Here is an 18,597-nt window from a genome sequence, read left to right on the forward strand (position 1 = left end):
CCTAGTGTGATCAGGACACTATAGGTCATTTATGTAAGTGAGGAGAGCAAAATAAAGTCAACTGTGACATATTACACCCAATAACTCTTCATACAGTGACTACCAGTGACATTTATACACATCTGGGACCAGAAATGATTCCTCCACTTTGAGCTGATGATGTTCTGCTGAAGTGTGTTTTCTGTAATCGCTAATGCTCTTTTTACACACACACTGAACAACATGAAGCATTGCTTGGTCACTGGTTGAGCTAAACTGGTATTGTCTAATTGTGTAGTTAAATTTACCAGCTGACAGATATTCAACATAATTCATGTGTGAGAGTCCAACAGAAGGACAAAACCAGTCAAATATCCACTGATCTGAGAACTCTGAATTCTGTTCATATTTTATTATCATTTTCTAAACTATAGCGAATAAACTGAGATAATGTGAGAGATGTTGAAGGTGTCTGAATAAATTTAGGTTTAACTGTATTTCAGTGATTTATTTGACGCTTGCGAAGAAATATATTCTGTCAGAATACATGGCTAGAACATTTCCACCAGACTAGCTTTTACAGTACAACCAACCCATTCTGTAAACCAGACCCTAACCGTAACTTATCCCTATCCCTGACCCTAACCGTAACTTGTCCCTATCCCTGACCCTAACCGTAACTTATCCCTATCCCTGACCCTAACCGTAACTTATCCCTATCCCTGACCCTAACCGTAACTTATCCCTATCCCTGACCCTAACCGTAACTTATCCCTATCCCTGACCCTAACCGTAACTTATCCCTATCCTTGACCCTAACCGTAACTTATCCTTATCCCTGACCCTAACCGTAACTTATCCTTATCCCTGACCCTAACCGTAACTTATCCCTATCCCTGACCCTAACCGTAACTTATCCCTATCCCTGACCCTAACCGTAACTTATCCCTATCCCTGACCCTAACCGTAACTTATCCCTATCCCTGACCCTAACCGTAACTTATCCCTATCCCTGACCCTAACCGTAACTTATCCCTATCCCTGACCCTAACCGTAACTTATCCCTATCCCTGACCCTAACCGTAACTTATCCCTATCCTTGACCCTAACTGTAACTTATCCCGTATCCCTGACCCTAACCGTAACTTATCCCTATTCCTGACCCTAACCGTAACTTATCCCTATCCCTGACCCTAACCGTAACTTATCCTTATCCCTGACCCTAACCGTAACTTATCCCTATCCCTGACCCTAACCGTAACTTATCCCTATCCCTGACCCTAACCGTAACTTATCCCTATCCCTGACCCTAACCGTAACTTATCCCTATCCCTGACCCTAACCGTAACTTATCCCTATTCCTGACCCTAACCGTAACTTATCCCTATCCCTGACCCTAACCGTAACTTATCCTTATCCCTGACCCTAACCGTAACTTATCCCTATCCCTGACCCTAACCGTAACTTATCCTTATCCCTGACCCTAACCGTAACTTATCCCTATCCCTGACCCTAACCGTAACTTATCCTTGACCCTAACCGTAACTTATCCTTGACCCTAACCGTAACTTATCCCTATCCTTGACCCTAACCGTAACTTATCCCTATCCCTGACCCTAACCGTAACTTATCCCTATCCCTGACCCTAACCGTAACTTATCCTTATCCCTGACCCTAACCGTAACTTATCCCTATTCCTGACCCTAACCGTAACTTATCCTTATCCCTGACCCTAACCGTAACTTATCCCTATCCCTGACCCTAACCGTAACTTATCCCTATCCCTGACCCTAACCGTAACTTATCCTTATCCCTGACCCTAACCGTAACTTATCCCTATTCCTGACCCTAACCGTAACTTATCCCTATCCCTGACCCTAACCGTAACTTATCCCTATCCTTGACCCTAACCGTAACTTATCCCTATCCCTGACCCTAACCGTAACTTATCCCTATTCCTGACCCTAACCGTAACTTATCCCTATCCCTGACCCTAACCGTAACTTATCCTTATCCCTGACCCTAACCGTAACTTATCCCTATCCCTGACCCTAACCGTAACTTATCCCTATCCTTGACCCTAACCGTAACTTATCCCTATCCTTGACCCTAACCGTAACTTATCCCTATCCTTGACCCTAACCGTAACTTATCCCTATCCTTGACCCTAACCGTAACTTATCCCTATCCCTGACCCTAACCGTAACTTATCCTTATCCCTGACCCTAACCGTAACTTATCCCTATCCCTGACCCTAACCGTAACTTATCCTTATCCCTGACCCTAACCGTAACTTATCCCTATCCCTGACCCTAACCGTAACTTATCCCTATCCCTGACCCTAACCGTAACTTATCCCTATCCTTGACCCTAACCGTAACTTATCCCTATCCCTGACCCTAACCGTAACTTATCCCTATCCTTGACCCTAACCGTAACTTATCCCTATCCCTGACCCTAACCGTAACTTATCCCTATCCCTGACCCTAACCGTAACTTATCCCTATCCCTGACCCTAACCGTAACTTATCCCTATCCTTGACCCTAACCGTAACTTATCCCTATCCCTGACCCTAACCGTAACTTATCCCTATTCCTGACCCTAACCGTAACTTATCCCTATCCCTGACCCTAACCGTAACTTATCCTTATCCCTGACCCTAACCGTAACTTATCCCTATCCCTGACCCTAACCGTAACTTATCCCTATCCCTGACCCTAACCGTAACTTATCCCTATCCCTGACCCTAACCGTAACTTATCCCTATTCCTGACCCTTACCGTAACTTATCCCTATCCCTGACCCTAACCGTAACTTATCCTTATCCCTGACCCTAACCGTAACTTATCCCTATCCCTGACCCTAACCGTAACTTATCCTTATCCCTGACCCTAACCGTAACTTATCCCTATCCCTGACCCTAACCGTAACTTATCCCTATCCCTGACCCTAACCGTAACTTATCCCTATCCTTGACCCTAACCGTAACTTATCCCTATCCTTGACCCTAACCGTAACTTATCCCTATCCCTGACCCTAACCGTAACTTATCCCTATCCCTGACCCTAACCGTAACTTATCCCTATCCCTGACCCTAACCGTAACTTATCCCTATCCCTGACCCTAACCGTAACTTATCCCTATCCCTGACCCTAACCGTAACTTATCCCTATCCCTGACCCTAACCGTAACTTATCCCTATCCTTGACCCTAACGGTAACTTATCCCTATCCCTGACCCTAACCGTAACTTATCCCTATCCCTGACCCTAACCGTAACTTATCCCTATCCCTGGCCCTAACCGTAACTTATCCCTATCCCTGACCCTAACCGTAACTTATCCCTATCCCTGACCCTAACCGTAACTTATCCCTATCCTTGACCCTAACGGTAACTTATCCCTATCCCTGACCCTAACCGTAACTTATCCCTATCCCTGACCCTAACGGTAACTTATCCCTATCCCTGACCCTAACCGTAACTTATCCCTATTCCTATCCCTGGCCCTAACCATAACTTATCCCTATCCCTAACCATAACTTATCCCTATCCCTGTCCCTAACCGTAACTTATCGCTATCCTTGACCCTAACCGTAACTTATCCCTATTCCTATCCCTGGCCCTAACCGTAACTTATCCCTATCCTTGACCCTAACCGTAACTTGTCCTTATCCCTGGCCCTAACCATAACTTATCCCTATTCCTGACCCTAACGGTAACTTATCCCTATCCCTGACCCTAACCTGTTCTGTTCACGCGTGTGCTGTGTTCCTCACAGGTACTGGTCGCTGATTGACAACATGCTCCGAGAAGCCCTGGTCCTGAAGGCAAGGCTCGAGGTGCGAGTGTTGATCAGCTGCGGGGACGAGACCGAGCCGCTGACGCGTAACTTTCTGTGGTCGCTGAAAGCGCTGTGTGTAGAGTCGCTCAGATGCTCACTGGAGGCGGTCAGTGTGTGTGTTCACCACAGATTAACACACTCACATGGCAAAGGCTATTGTTGTAGTTCATTATGAAAGAAGAAGCGAAACTCATTTTGCAGGTTATCATCACCAGTAGGTGGCGATAGATGGCTGGCATTAAATCAAACAATTCATTCAAAATGATGATTATCAACCTTCATAATATATTTCCAAGACCCTGGTGATGATACATCGACTTAAAATAAGAGAAATGACAGATCTGCCATAGCCTGACGTGGTCTGTATTGCTTTTACTGGCACTGTGTAACTTTTGGTTTCGGGGAGGAACCCGTGCACAAAAAAACTACAAAAAAACTATACTTTATCGCATACGTCACTTCCCTCACTACTTCCTTAAATTCGGATGTGAGTAACCAACCAGCATTTGTTTTCCGTTTGCTTTTGTCATGGCCGAAGTGATTAAATAAATAAGAAGAGAAAGGTTTTGTCTGAGGAGACAGAAAAAATAGGAAAAGGCTGAGTGATGAAGCAAGGATCAATATTGGGCCAGTGTTTGCTCGCTGGCGTGAGCTTAAAGGAGTAGTTCACTTTTAAAAAAACTTTTGTTGATAATTTACTCACCCCCATGTCATCCAAGATGTCCACGTCTTTCTTTCTTCAGTTGAAAAGAAATTAAGGTTTTTGATGAAAACATTCCAGGATTTTCTTCATATAATGGACTTCAATGGGGTCCAAACGGTTCAAGGTCCAAAAGACAGTTTCAGTGCAAACTGTTCGAAGGGCTTTAAACAATTCCAGACGATGAATAAGGATCTTATCAAGCGAAGCGATCGCTCATTTAAAAAAAATAATAAAGTTTTATAAGCTCAAATGCTTGTCTTGCTCTGTTCTGTGATGCACGTTCGTGACTCTCCTGTTCGAACTCGTTCGTCAAAATAAACAAATCTTTTCCCGAGTCAATTCTTTCATTTCGTTCATTGAATGAACCAAATGACACCAAAAAAAGATTTGTTCACTTTGATAAACGAGTTCGAACAGGAGAGTCACGAACGTGCATCACAGAACAGTTTAAGCTTATAAAACTTAAACTTTGTTATTATTTTTTTAAATGAGCGATCGTTTTGCTTGATAAGACCCTTATTCATCGTCTGGAGTCGTTTAAAGCCCTTTGAACAGTTTGCACTGAAACTGTCTTTTGGACCTTGAACCGTTTGGTTCCCATTGAAGTCCATTATATGGAGAAAATCCTGGAATGTTTTCATCAAAAACCTTAATTTCTTTTCGACTGAAGAAAGAAAGACATGGACATCTTGGATGACACGGGGGCGAGTAAATTATCAGCTAAAGTTTTTTCAAAAGTGAACTACTCCTTTAAGGGGGAGGAGGGGTTCCTCAACGATGCTGACTTTGCCGTCATGCTGTTGGACTAGTAACTATATTGCTTGCATAGCCTATTATCTTTGGTTTTTCTAATTTGTTGTCTGTCTGGCTGTGTTATGGAAACTATCTGGTCCTCCATTTATCTTCATGAATCGAGTAATGCTAGTAGAGGAGAGAAGTGGGATGCGGTTGGCTAAATTATTTACGATAATGGACAATTCCGCTTCCAACCAGTAGGGCGAAAGTTACATGGTGTTTTTCACCTTAGCATTTGTACAGTCTTTTACCGTTAACATCACAATGGTTTTCTACAGAGCGCTGTACTGTTGTTCTTGTAGAAGTTCTTCGTTCCCCGTGAGCAGAGCGATGGACGTCTCTCCAGGATCAGCCGCAGCCGCTTCATGGTGACGGACAGCTCTGTGTATCTCGGTGAGGACGCCCGCCGCTGACGTAACCGTGTTTGAGCTTCTCCTAAACCCGTCTCTGTGTCCGCAGGGAATCTGGACTGGGTGGGGCAGGAGATGGCCTTCAGCGCCGGCGTCGGTGTGGTGATCCGGCAGCGGCTCGCCCAGAACAACACTGTGGTGGAGCGGATGAAAGCTGTGTTTGAGCGAGACTGGCACTCCCACTACACTAAAACTCTGGATCCAAACAAGATCCCAGTGTGCAGCACACACACAGTCAAGGACACCAGCGTCTGAAAACACACACGCAACATCAACTTTCCAGATCGGCTGTTTCTTTTGCACTTCCGCTTCAAACAGCGTTCAACAAAGCAAGGCATCTCATGCCATCTGATTTTGTATGCTAATATGTATTTTGCTTTCCTGTTTGCCCATTGGCCGAGATCTTCTTCTTCAGACTCAGCGCTGCATCCCTCGACGGGGTCTGGCGTGTTCTCCCGAGAGAGGGATGTATGAGGAAATGAAAGGAAAACTCCATTATAAGCGGCAGACGCTCGCGAGTCGGCTGGCCACACACACACACACACACACACACACACACACTAATGATCTTAATGCCACGTGGAAACCTTTGCTTTGAGATGTTTGTCTCTGCATGAGTGTTGCACTGAGACTTGTGCGATGTTTTATCAATCTGACTGTTTGTAGTATACAGAATCTCCTATGCAGTATCAAGCACTGTATTTGACATTATTACATTTTTAAATGCAGGTTTACAAGATCTTTCTACAGATTTTCATATCTCATCTTGTTTTTTAGCTGATTCAGAGTACTGTGTAAGATGCATTTAAAGTCAAATATTATCAGAGCTTTATTCTAATTTTTACATGCATGTTGAAATATATACTGGTAAATTAGCAGTAGATTTATTTGTACTTTGTATTTTAAAAACATCATGACTGAACATGTATTTCTTTATATGTGTTAGAAATAATAAAAGGAAATATTATTTGGGTAACACTTTACAATAAGGTTCATTTATTATACATTAGTTAATGTATTAACTAACATGATCTAACCATGAGCAATACATTTGTAACCGTTTTTGTTAATCTTTGTTAACGTTAGCTAATACAAATCCAGCTGTTCATTGTTTGTTCATGTTAGTTCACAGTGCATTAACTAATGTTAACAAGATTTTAATAAAGTATTAGTAAATGTTGAAATTAACATTAACAAAGATTAACAAATGCTGTAGAAGTATTGTTCATTCTTAGTTAATGTTAACGGTAGGTAACTAATGAACCTTACTGTAAAGTGTTACCATTATTTGAATGATTAAAAATGCATTTTTAATTTATTATATAAAGAAATCAGAATAAATAATATCACTTATACATGTACTGGAATCATATTTTATTAGTTTCTGTACTTTTACTCAAGTGCCTGATTTTTTCGTCCAGAAACAGAATGAAACATCGTGAACTGTTAGCAGTAGCACTGGTCGACTGTCCGTTTTGATGTCATGGTCCCTTTAAATGTCCACTGGACGCTTCTTCATCCTCCGGCCCAGAGGCGGCAGTGCAGCTGTGTAATCTCCGAAGAAGAAGAAGGATCAGTGACGCCATCGGTTGCTATGGTCGCAGATTATGTTGCACATCACATCCGGGGTGCTCGCGTTAAGGTCTATAACACGTCTTTAACACACTCCTGACAGGAGCGCAGTGGTGTGTGTGTGTGTGTGTCTTCTAGTGTGTGTGTGGGGATGTGAGCGCGATGGCCGAGGACAGTGAGTGGGTGCCGGAGAGCGTCGCGGGGTTCCTGGGCAGCCCAGACTGGCTCATCCCGCTAGCGGACTTCATGGAGAACCACTGCTCAGGTGTGTGTGTGTGTGTGTGTGTGTGTGTGTGTGTGTGTGTGTGTGTGTGTGTGTGTGTGTGTGTGTGCTCGTTCATGGATAACAACTGCTCGGATATGAGAAGACGTGCGTGTGTTTCTGTTTATATAACATTGTGTGGACCAAATGTCCCCTCATTAAGTAAATCTGAACATCACCTACATTGTGGGGTCCAGTGCAGCCAGCGCTCCCCATGAGGAAAACGGTGTATAAATCAGACTAAGTAATGTTTTTTTGAATATGTAAAAATGCAGAATGTTTCCTGAGGGGTAGGGTTAGGGATAGGGGACAGAATATAGCTACAGTTTGTACAGTATAAAACCACAGAATACAGAATAATGCCTATGGAGAGTCCCCACAGATGTGTGCGCCTGTTTGTGTGTGTGTGTGAGTTCATGAGAACAACTATTAAGAACACATCGCCACTGAGTCTCCTCTGTAACACAGGTGTGTGTGTGTGTGTGTTTCAGTGTTCGACGATGAGGACGAGAATAAGCTGAGCTACACAGAGGTCCATCAGCAGTACAAGCATCTGGTGAGCGCGAGCATCACGAACATCATATACACTCGTCAGAGCTGTGAGTGATTGACAGCTGCTGCTGTGATTGACAGGTGGAGCGGCTGCTGGGGAACTACATGCAGGAGGTGGGCATCAGTGAGCAGCAGTTCCTGTGCGCGTGCTCGTCCTTCACCGGCTCCAAAGATCTACAGGTGAGCGACGACACGAGTCACATGTCATCATCATCATCATCATCATCATCATCATCAAGTCAAGTATATTTATATAGCGCTTTTCACAATATAGATTGCATCAAAGCAGCTTCACAGTATCAATCAAAACAATGTTTGTTTCTTAGTGGATCATCATCATCATCATCATCATTACATCTCACATAATCATCATCACATTATCATCATCTTATCATCTTATCATCATCATCACATTATCTCATCATCATCATCATCACATTATCACTATGCTAATACAGCAGAGTCCGCCAGCAGGCGTGGGCGGGGCCTATGCTAATACAGCAGAGTCCGCCAGCAGGCGTGGGCGGGGCTATGCTAATACAGCAGAGTCCGCCAGCAGGCGTGGGCGGGGCCTATGCTAATACAGCAGAGTCCGTCAGCAGGCGTGGGCGGGGCCTATGCTAATACAGCAGAGTCCGCCAGCAGGCGTGGGCGGGGCCTATGCTAATACAGCAGAGTCTGCCAGCAGGCGTGGGCGGGGCTTTTGCTAATACAGCAGAGACCGTCAGCAGGCGTGGGCGGGGCTATGCTAATACAGCAGAGTCCGTCAGCAGGCGTGGGCGGGGCTTTTGCTAATACAGCAGAGACCGTCAGCAGGCGTGGGCGGGGCCTATGCTAATACAGCAGAGTCCGCCAGCAGGCGTGGGCGGGGCTATGCTAATACAGCAGAGTCCGCCAGCAGGCGTGGGCGGGGCTTTTGCTAATACAGCAGAGACCGTCAGCAGGCGTGGGCGGGGCTATGCTAATACAGCAGAGACCGTCAGCAGGCGTGGGCGGGGCTATGCTAATACAGCAGAGTCCGTCAGCAGGCGTGGGCGGGGCTATGCTAATACAGCAGAGACCGTCAGCAGGCGTGGGCGGGGCCTATGCTAATACAGCAGAGTCCGTCAGCAGGCGTGGGCGGGGCTTTTGCTAATACAGCAGAGTCCGTCAGCAGGCGTGGGCGGGGCTTTTGCTAATACAGCAGAGTCCGTCAGCAGGCGTGGGCGGGGCTATGCTAATACAGCAGAGTCCGTCAGCAGGCGTGGGCGGGGCTATGCTAATACAGCAGAGTCCGTCAGCAGGCGTGGGCGGGGCTATGCTAATACAGCACACTTCGTAACATTATTTGTATTTTTTTGTTTAGTATTGGCACAAATGAAAAAGCAAAAATCTAGTTTGTTGTAGGTTGTGTTCGCCACTATAAAGGTTTCCAGGACTCTGCTTCGGTGGCTCTCGTGTCGTTCCTGAGGCCTGGACTCATGGACACTGGGGATGGGTGTGTTCATAACTCTTGTGTTGTGTAGAGTGTGGAGAGACACACACAGGAGATTAGTTAACTGGGTTAGTGACACTGACCTGAACTAGATCACAGACCTGGAAACTGCTGACCGGCTGAAGTCAGTCCCTCCCGCTGCACACCCGTCCCGACCGGCTCACAGGAGGACATAGTGATGGGTTTGCAGAAATAAACATACAAAGCAAAATATATTAAACAAGAAAACATGGTCATGTGTAATGTTGGCAGGTGCGTGGATGTGAGTGTATCAACCATAGAAAACAAAATACTCAAGCAAATTTAACAGAAGAACAAATCAGAGCCAATTTGAAATCAAAGTAACCCTGAGGAAGACCTCCAGCCTAAACATCTACAGAGGGATGAAGAGCTGGATGAGTCTCCGAGCCACACACACTCGCCGGCCGTCGAGAGACGCGTCACATTGATCCTGAGCGGGTTCACAGCGCAGGCCAACCTTCACACAGACCCAATCAGATTTGAGCTTGGAGGGTCACATGTCCAGAGTATTATTCAGCTGACATCTCAGTCGGTCCTCTTCTGTAGTTCTGTTCTGCTCATCTTCATAATCAGGAATATTGCTGATCTGGCACTATCAGCTGAACTTGATCTGAATAATGCCGATTGTTTTCGAGCTCATGAAGTGTAAGTGAGTGTGACGATGATGTCTCCTCTTCACACAGGCGGTCTTCCAGCCAGTTCTCGCTACAGATGATTTCCAGATGTTTCGCTCTCTGATGGTCCAGAAGAACATGGAGCTTCAGCTGCAGGCCCTGCATGTCATCAAGGAGAGAAACGGTATTCAGATGAGCGTGTTTGTCTTTAGGGCTGTCAAAGCATTAACATGTGTGACATCTATTACATTATAAATGCATTTTAAATCCCATATATCTCCCATATGGAAGCTTTTGTCCACCATTACAAAAAATAATAATAATAATCGTGTCTTATCTTGCAATTCGGACTTTATTTTGCAAGAAAAAAAGTCTGAATTGCAAGAAATAAACTTTTTTCAGCATTGCAAAATATAAACTCAGAATTGCAAGAAAAAAGTCATAATTGTGAGAGAAACAGTTCTTTACTTTATTTTCTCACAATTGAGAAAAAATATAGTGAGAATAATAATAGTGAGAAATTAAGTGTGACCTGCATTGTCTGGTCTCCACATTCGATTCATTCGAGGAAGGCAGAGTGTTTCTTCCAAACTCACATCATTTAGTTTCCTTTAACTGAATATTATCGGCAGAAGGCCCGTCACAAATTACATACAACCACCATCAATCATCATAGAGTGATCCTGAAGACTGGAGTAATGATGCTGAAAATACAGGAATAAGTCAAGTCAAGTCACATTTATTTATATAGCGCTTTTCACAATACAGATTGTATCAAAGCAGCTTCACAGTGATAACATGAAAGTAGCACAACACAGATCAATAATATTGCTAAACACTAAATAACAATAAATGACACTTCACTGTATATTCACACAGAAAACAGCTGATTTTCACTGGAATAATATTTCATGTTTTTTATTAAATAAGTGCTAATGAAGCTTGTTTCCGCCACAGAATGAAAAATAGTAAAGGTAATTGATCTTTTTATCTCACAATTTTGACTTTATTTGTCACAATTGTGAGTTTTCATTTACATCATGCATGATATAAAGTAGCAATTGTGTGTTATAAAGTCAGAATTATGAGATATAAAGTTGCAATTGCGAGAAATAAACTTGAAATTCTGACTTTCTAAGAGATGAAATGAGATGGAAAAAGTTGCAATTAAAATGTTTTATTTTGTGGAGGAAACAAGCTTCCGTAAATTACAGCCTTGGTGAGCAGAAGAGAAACATAATAAATCTATTGCAGCCGTTTGAGCAGCGCTGTGTGTGTGTGTGTGTGTGTGTGTGTGTGTGTGTTTCAGGTGGGCTGCCCGAGTGTCTGACGGACGGTGTGGATGTCATGAGTGAACTGGAGCAGCAGGAGATGAGGATTCTGCAGGAGGTGCTCCAGTGAGTTCATGACCTGCATCACACCGGCTGCTTATATAACCACACGCTCTCGCTCATCAAACGCAGTCCAGGACTGAGAATCTCCACAGCGGCCCGGTTTAGCAGTCGTTTATCACAGCACACATGTCCTCACGGCCAGGTTGGACTTCACCCTGTAAAGGGATTGATAGCGTTGTCAGGAAGCCAAGCACATAAAGCCACTGAGACCACTAACCTAAACCGGCTTAGCGTTTCACTGAAAAAGAAAGGCTGGATATTCTTATCCTGCGGCGTTTCTCCAATCGCTCCGAGATTCTGCTTCTAATAATTAAGATGCTGACCTTAATGAATGCCATTAAGAGATCAGGGTTAGCTCACAGATCACTGAATCTCACATGACCTGGATTCATCCTCTGCAACTCAGGCTGTCTGCAGAAATGGATTCGCAAGATCTGAGAAATTATAAAAGTAAAGTGAAAAAATTAGACTTCAAAATGAACATTCAGACGTTTGACTGTTCTGGCCGCTGACATAAAATGACCAGAAACGTGCTGAAGCTAGAGAATAAATACTATTAAAATGATTAAGAAAACTCGATTAAAATGCAGCATAAATGACAGAAATGTTACTGAAATAAAGCATGATTTGGTATTTCTGTAATTTTTGAATGACGGGTCGAAGTATGATCTGGAGATGATGATCCCGCAGGAGGTCGAAGGAGGAGTATGAGCTGGAGATGATGGCTCTCAGGATGCAGGAGCGAGAGGATCAGGCCTCCACATCCAGCAGTCTATCAGACGCTCCTCTGGGAAACTCCTGTGAGACTCACACCGCCGGGGATTCTGGGATACGGCAGACCAACACAGTACGTGCCGATCACTCTGACATCATTCATATCGTGTGTCACCATAACCGTATGTATAACCATGCGTGTGTATAAACTGACGACTCTGACAGGATATATGATCTGAATAAATGAATCATGTGACGGGGCTTATGAGTGAACACAGTGCCGTTTTGAGGGAAACAGTGGGAAACGTCTGTGTTTCTCTCTTTAGAGCTTCAGAGTCCTGAGAGAGCAACTTTACTACTCCATAGAGTTGCACATCTTAGATCTGGAACCCAAAACCAGAACCAGAACATCTCTTAGTCTCAGAGAGAACCCTTTAAACTCCTGAGAAGGAGGGATTTGTGAATTGGCGTATTCCAGATCCAGCGTTTGATTGGCTGATGCTGTCACAGGTGGCCCCACATGACTCATTTGCATAGCTTAAAGTTAATGTTTAGAAGTTTTTAAGGTTTTTCACTTTCCAAACCAGTTCCAGATTAACCTAGACATTGAAACATAAAAGTTGAAATTATGACACTTGAAATTGCCATACTAAGTCTTAATTTTGACTATTTTAAATCTCATTATTGGGACTGTTTGTGTGTCATAATTAAGATTTATAAAGCATGTGTTTTTGTGAGTGATGCTGAGTTTCCCCTCGTCCTCATCTTCCTCAGACCAACGGCAGCGAGACTGAAGCTCCAGAGCTGAAGATCCAGCAGTCCGAGTCTGCAGCCGTCAGGGGTTCAGCGGCACGTGAGTGTGTGTTCCCATCCACACCCGTGCTCACAGCCAATCACCTGTGTGTGTGTGTGTGTGTGTGAGGATCAGTGTTGTGTGTTTGCACAGGTAAAGGTGCAGCTCTTCCCGCTGTGAGGACACCCGTCAAGGGTTCAGTGTCGGCCAATCACACGAGTCCAGAGAGACCGAGAGACGACGACACACAGAGAGACTGCAGACCGCTCACGGTGAGACACACACACACACACACACACTTCACCGGCTCATTCACACTGGGCCTGACTCCTGACTCCTAACTCAGTTTATTTGTCCAAACCAGCCGTGACGCGATACGTGACGCTTCTGTTTGGCTGAAACATCAACACACCAAGTATGACAATAACACACTGAATCTTAATTATGGGATATCCTCTCAAGTGCCGTCTGTGTGCTTTCTTTAGCAGCTGATGTGTGTTTGAATATCACCTCAGATCTTGAAATTAACTAAACAAGAACATTTCAAATGTACAATGATGATGAGCTTGCAGAGAGACTCACACACTCTTCTGACTGGATTTTGGATTGTCTTATAGTCGTGTCGCGTCTGGTGTGTCTGAAACACTGCATAAAGCTGGAATCTTATCGCATCATCTCTAGTGTTAGAGTGTGTGTGTGTGTGTGTGTGTAGGATGAGGAGGCGTTACAGCAGCATTGATGTTAGGGTCTCTCTCTGTGTGTGTGTGCGTGTGTGTGTGTGTGTGTGTGTAGGATGAGGAGGCGTTACAGCAGCATTGATGTTACGGTCTCTCTGTGTGTGTGTGTGTGTGTGTGTGTGTGTGTGTGTGTGTGTGTGTGTAGGATGAGGAGGCGTTACAGCAGCATTGATGTTACGGTCTCTCTGTGTGTGTGTGTGTGTGTGTGTGTGTGTGTGTGTGTAGGATGAGGAGGCGTTGCAGCAGCATTGATGTTAGGGTCTCTCTCTGTGTGTGTGTGCGTGTGTGTGTGTGTGTGTGTGTGTGTGTAGGATGAGGAGGCGTTACAGCAGCATTGATGTTACGGTCTCTCTGTGTGTGTGTGTGTGTGTGTGTGTGTGTGTGTGTGTGTGTGTGTGTGTGTAGGATGAGGAGGCGTTACAGCAGCATTGATGTTACGGTCTCTCTGTGTGTGTGTGTGTGTGTGTGTGTGTGTGTGTGTGTGTAGGATGAGGAGGCGTTGCAGCAGCGCTCGGAGTATCTGAAGCAGCAGAGAGACAGACTCCAGGCCCGGAAGAGAGACCAGACCCTGAAGAGTCCCGCTGACACTCCTGCGACCCCGGAGCCCAAAGCCTCCGCACAGGTGCTCACACACACACACACACACCTCCGTCACACTGCAGAGTTATACCTTAAAGAGCACTGTGGTAGAATCTGACATTAATATAGACAATATTGTCCTCGGGTCACTCTCTGACCCCAGCCCATGAGTCCAGCTCTGAGTCGGACGCCTCTCTGAACACGATCTCCTGGGATTAAGATGTCTTGTGTTCCACTAATTAAACAGACTCCAGGCATCTGAATGAGCTTTAATCACGGCCAGAGGATCTCCGAGAGATAGGACCGCCTTTATAGAGGTCAAAGGTGAAATGATATAGTACATAATTTTTCTCCAATATGAAGAATCCAGCAAGCCCTTCTGTTAGAAGCAAACTCTGATTTCCTCTTGTTATATTCAGGAATATCTGACACACACTGACTTTGGAAAGTGTTTAGGGACATTCAGGTTCTGAAAGCATATAGTTATTAATCCTGCAAGAAAAAGAAATGTTAGTTATGATTAAATAATCCTTCACTGCACCTGTTCTGCTTCTTGTTCAGTGTGTGTGATGTTGCTGTGTGATCATGAGAAGCTCCAGTTCTCCTGTATATGAGCGTCAGTGTTTCTGAACTCCACTGTCAGGGACCAATCAGAGCACAGTGTGCTTCCAGCAGGAGACGTTAAGGCCTGTTCACACCGGGACCAATTTCGTGTGTGTTATTCGCCGACGTTTAACGCCTCGTGACAAAACAAAGGGCACCAATTTTTTTAAAAACGCCTCGGGTTGGTTTTTTAGTTTGAGCGCCGCGTGTGCCCACGTGTCTGGACCTTCTGAAGAGACACAACTTGGGGGCGCTCAAACACAAAACAGTCTTGCCGAGCACACATATGCAATGATGAAGAAGATATACACGTCGCCGTCTACACTGCCAGAAGGAATAAGACGAGGAAGATGCGAGGCCAGATGAATGTAGATCTGCTGTTCTTGTTGGTGTTAGAACGTAAAGAACTATATGACGAACACAACAGCGACTACAAACATCTTGATAAAAGAGAACTGATATAGAGTTGTATTGCAGAGCAAATTGGCACCATCTAATGTCAGGGAATGAAATTGCAGGTTCACTCGGCTCATCGTCAGCGAAAATCTCTTGGGTGTGAACACAAAAAACGCATTGAAAAACGCTGACGAATAACGTGCGCTGATACTCGTCCCGGTGTGTACGGGCCTTTAGGATCTCTGAGAACAGACTGGTGTCTCACTACGGGAAACTCCTCAGGCATGATAGAGTATGGAAGCATTAATCACACCGCATCTCTCCGAAGGATGGACCAATCACAGCTCATGATTCTGAGCACACCCTTCCCCCGTGTTATGCGAGTAGGGAAGCTGGGTGAGATACAGCGCTCAGTTCTCAGAGAACCGGGGTTACACAAATCACCTAACGTTCTCTTTCAAACACTCGCTCGGCTCACTGTGGGAATGATATAGCCGACTCCCGTAACGCATCCGACGCCCGGACAGACCCGGAGAGACAGATCTCCTTTCCATTCTGCAAAGAGCCAACTTTAAGAACTACATGAACATATAGACCCCTTTTGCGCCGACGTCACAGTTACGTCACGGCACTAGCTGGAGGCAAAACAAAGTGAAAACTGGAGGGGGTCGATACAAACCAGCACAGATTCGGCTACATAATAAGGAGCTTAAATTATTTTTATTATTATTAAATGTCGTCTTATTGTGTTGTTTGGTGCAAGAATTAATGAAAAATGAATATGCCGTATCTGGAACTTTTATTTCTAGAAAATATTCACATCATTAAAATCGCACTGTAATGTCACTCTTTACATTGTCGTGGTCTCGGCGCTGACTCGGCAGAACTGCGGATCGTACACACAAGTCTTGTACAGGACCATATAGGCATCTAAACATTTATATGCCCTCAGTTTCTCTTTACGATCAGTTTCTCTATAAGGTAGTTGTAGAAGTCAGGCCACTCAACCGAGGTAACGTACGTTAATCCTGTCAGATCGTCCATCATTGAGTGAGCGTGTAGGCGGCTACGGGTCGGCCAATCTGGGTCCGTCCGTTAAAAATAACTTTTGGAAATAACAATCGCGGTCCTGGACACTGAGTGACCTTACACATTAAGATAAAATCAGATTTTCTCCAGTCATTGTTAAAAAAACAAGCTAGCAATACTTGCTAACTAGCGTTAGTGAAGCGGCCAGAGGGATCTTTCTGCCTCCACCTAAGCTCCGCCCACAAAAAAACGTCACCATGTTTACTCTTCATCGCTGGAGAAACCCCGGGTTGTCCCAGACGGGTTCTGCCGGGGCGTTTCTCTGGGAACAGTAGTGGCACGCATGCCTCCAGATGTTGGTATGGCAGTTGATGTCACTGCGTCTTATAGACCCTTTTACAGAGAGACGACACCCTTTTTGTAAAAGGGTCTATAAGACGCAGCAACATCTGGAGGCATGCGTGCCACTACTGTTCCCAGAGAAACGCCCCGGCAGAACCCGTCTGGGACAACCCGGGGTTTCTCCACTGATGAAGAGTCGTCATCACACACTCCGCGGATATCCTGACTCAGAGCGCCGACGAGAACACGGACGCCTCGCTGGAGGTCTCATCACAGCCCAGCGACAGAACCATCATGCATCTGCGCCATCTAGTGGACGGAGAGGAAAACGGCCAGGATCTCTTAGTTCGTTGTTATTATATTATTTTTGTCTCCCTGTGCCCGAGGCATTGAGCCAGGACGCCTGAGCTCGTACCCATCAGACCACAGTCTTCTGCTGGCCCAGATCTCTGCATTATTGCTGTCAGCAATCCACGGATGATTTACATTGAGATGTCTGGATGTGATGTCACTGCTGGTTGTAGATTATCTGCCCTCAAATGATCATTTTTCCCTCTTCTTTTCCATATTCCAGGAAATCTCTGTCGAGGAGAAGAAGAGATTGCAGAAGAGGAAACACCTGGCAGAGAAACTCAAAGAGGAAGTCATCAAGAAATAAAGCCTTTTGTAAATGTTTCATTTATATTTTTGTATGTACCTGTATGACGTTAGATGATCTCGCATTACTCCTCATGAACCTGTGGACGGTCATTCGCTGTTTGCTCCAATCTCTGGCATGATCATTTTATTCTGCAACATGATGTTTAAAGCTTTACTTGCTGTAATATTGTTATGCATTATGGGAACTCTCACTATTACGCATAAGCTCATTTACCAATCTGTGGACAGATGTTTTATGAAATGACCCAATAAAGTATCATTTTTAGAGAGAAACAGGTTCTTTTTATTCATTTATGTTTCCCAATGAAGTGTATAAAACAGTTAGTTCGAATCCTTGATTCTGATTGGTCGAGAGCTGTGTTTTATTCACGATAAAACACGCCTATGACCGCTTCACCCAACGGCTCTATCGATCGCTGCGCAACACTGCGGTTCTGTGTTGTTTTAGCTTTCATGCGTTTTACACATGATCGGAGCGTTGTTGCTGTTCACGCTCAGGGACTATTTTTTCTAGCGGAAGGAAGACTTTTAGTGATTTTACTTCAAGAAAGTTGCACTAATACATTGTTTTTTACTTTAATATTGTGTGGCAACCGTGTTATAAAAGCAATAAGGTACTCGAGGCAAGTGCTGTATGGTGAATGAGTAACGGCTGAAGGGGTTACTCCGCTCGCGTCGGGCCTAACGACGCCCTTCAGCCGTTACTCATTCATGATACAGAACAGCCTCGAGTACCTTTATTGCTTACATATATTCTGCTTTTGGAGTTTGTTTCTCTGGCAAGCATGTATATACCATAGAAACACTCTCACGTCAAGCCAAATGATCTTATATATATATATATATTTTTTTTTTTGTTTGCATTACAAATTTCAATACAGAAGTCACCACTCTCAGGCCGTCACTAATGACTCATATTCAGAGCTGTTTAGTTTCATTTGGTGAGATTTTCAGGCTTCTTTCATTATAGTTGTGTGTTTAGCAGAAAAGCTCTGGATATGAAAGCATCAGATTGGCTCAGTCAACTTCTCTTTCAGGTGAAAGTCTTGCAGGACTGCTGTCAGAGTGAATATCCTCAGATCTGTCATGGTTTAGTGATCACAGGCCACCAATTATCCAGATATAT

General features: G+C 44.5%; 2 protein-coding genes across 6 annotated transcripts in view; both read left to right on the plus strand.

Annotated features, from left to right (window-relative positions):
• Positions 1-7,194, plus strand: part of LOC120492189 (inactive phospholipase D5) — a 33,482-nt gene extending 26,288 nt beyond the window's left edge. For both annotated transcript variants that reach the window (XM_089117381.1, XM_089117382.1), the window contains exons 8-10: positions 3,759-3,927; positions 5,622-5,712; positions 5,779-7,194. In XM_089117381.1, the coding sequence (XP_088973507.1) occupies positions 3,759-3,927; positions 5,622-5,712; positions 5,779-5,984 (466 nt within the window). In that variant the 3' untranslated portion in view covers positions 5,985-7,194. The remainder of the gene's footprint in view (positions 1-3,758; positions 3,928-5,621; positions 5,713-5,778) is intronic.
• A 125-nt stretch (positions 7,195-7,319) lies between these two features.
• Positions 7,320-17,738, plus strand: cfap36 (cilia and flagella associated protein 36). 4 transcript variants are annotated; one of them, XM_039679308.2, is made up of 10 exons: positions 7,320-7,566; positions 8,055-8,119; positions 8,197-8,295; positions 10,294-10,408; positions 11,534-11,621; positions 12,309-12,465; positions 13,107-13,191; positions 13,279-13,397; positions 14,350-14,484; positions 17,386-17,738. In XM_039679308.2, the coding sequence occupies exons 1-10, from the start codon at positions 7,464-7,466 to the stop codon at positions 17,467-17,469; spliced, it is 1,050 nt and encodes a 349-aa protein (XP_039535242.2). In that variant the 5' UTR covers positions 7,320-7,463; the 3' UTR covers positions 17,470-17,738. The 4 variants fall into 4 exon arrangements, with proteins under 4 accessions (XP_039535242.2, XP_039535243.2, XP_088973509.1 ...); XM_039679309.2 differs by having other exon boundaries at positions 13,107-13,185; XM_089117383.1 differs by lacking the exons at positions 14,350-14,484; positions 17,386-17,738 and adding an exon at positions 13,838-13,879.
• The last annotated feature ends 859 nt before the right edge of the window (positions 17,739-18,597 follow it).

The sequence above is a fragment of the Pimephales promelas genome, chromosome 11 (genome assembly GCF_988280905.1).
Source record: "Pimephales promelas chromosome 11, fPimPro1.hap1.1, whole genome shotgun sequence".
In the NCBI taxonomy this organism is placed as follows: domain Eukaryota; kingdom Metazoa; phylum Chordata; class Actinopteri; order Cypriniformes; family Leuciscidae; genus Pimephales; species Pimephales promelas.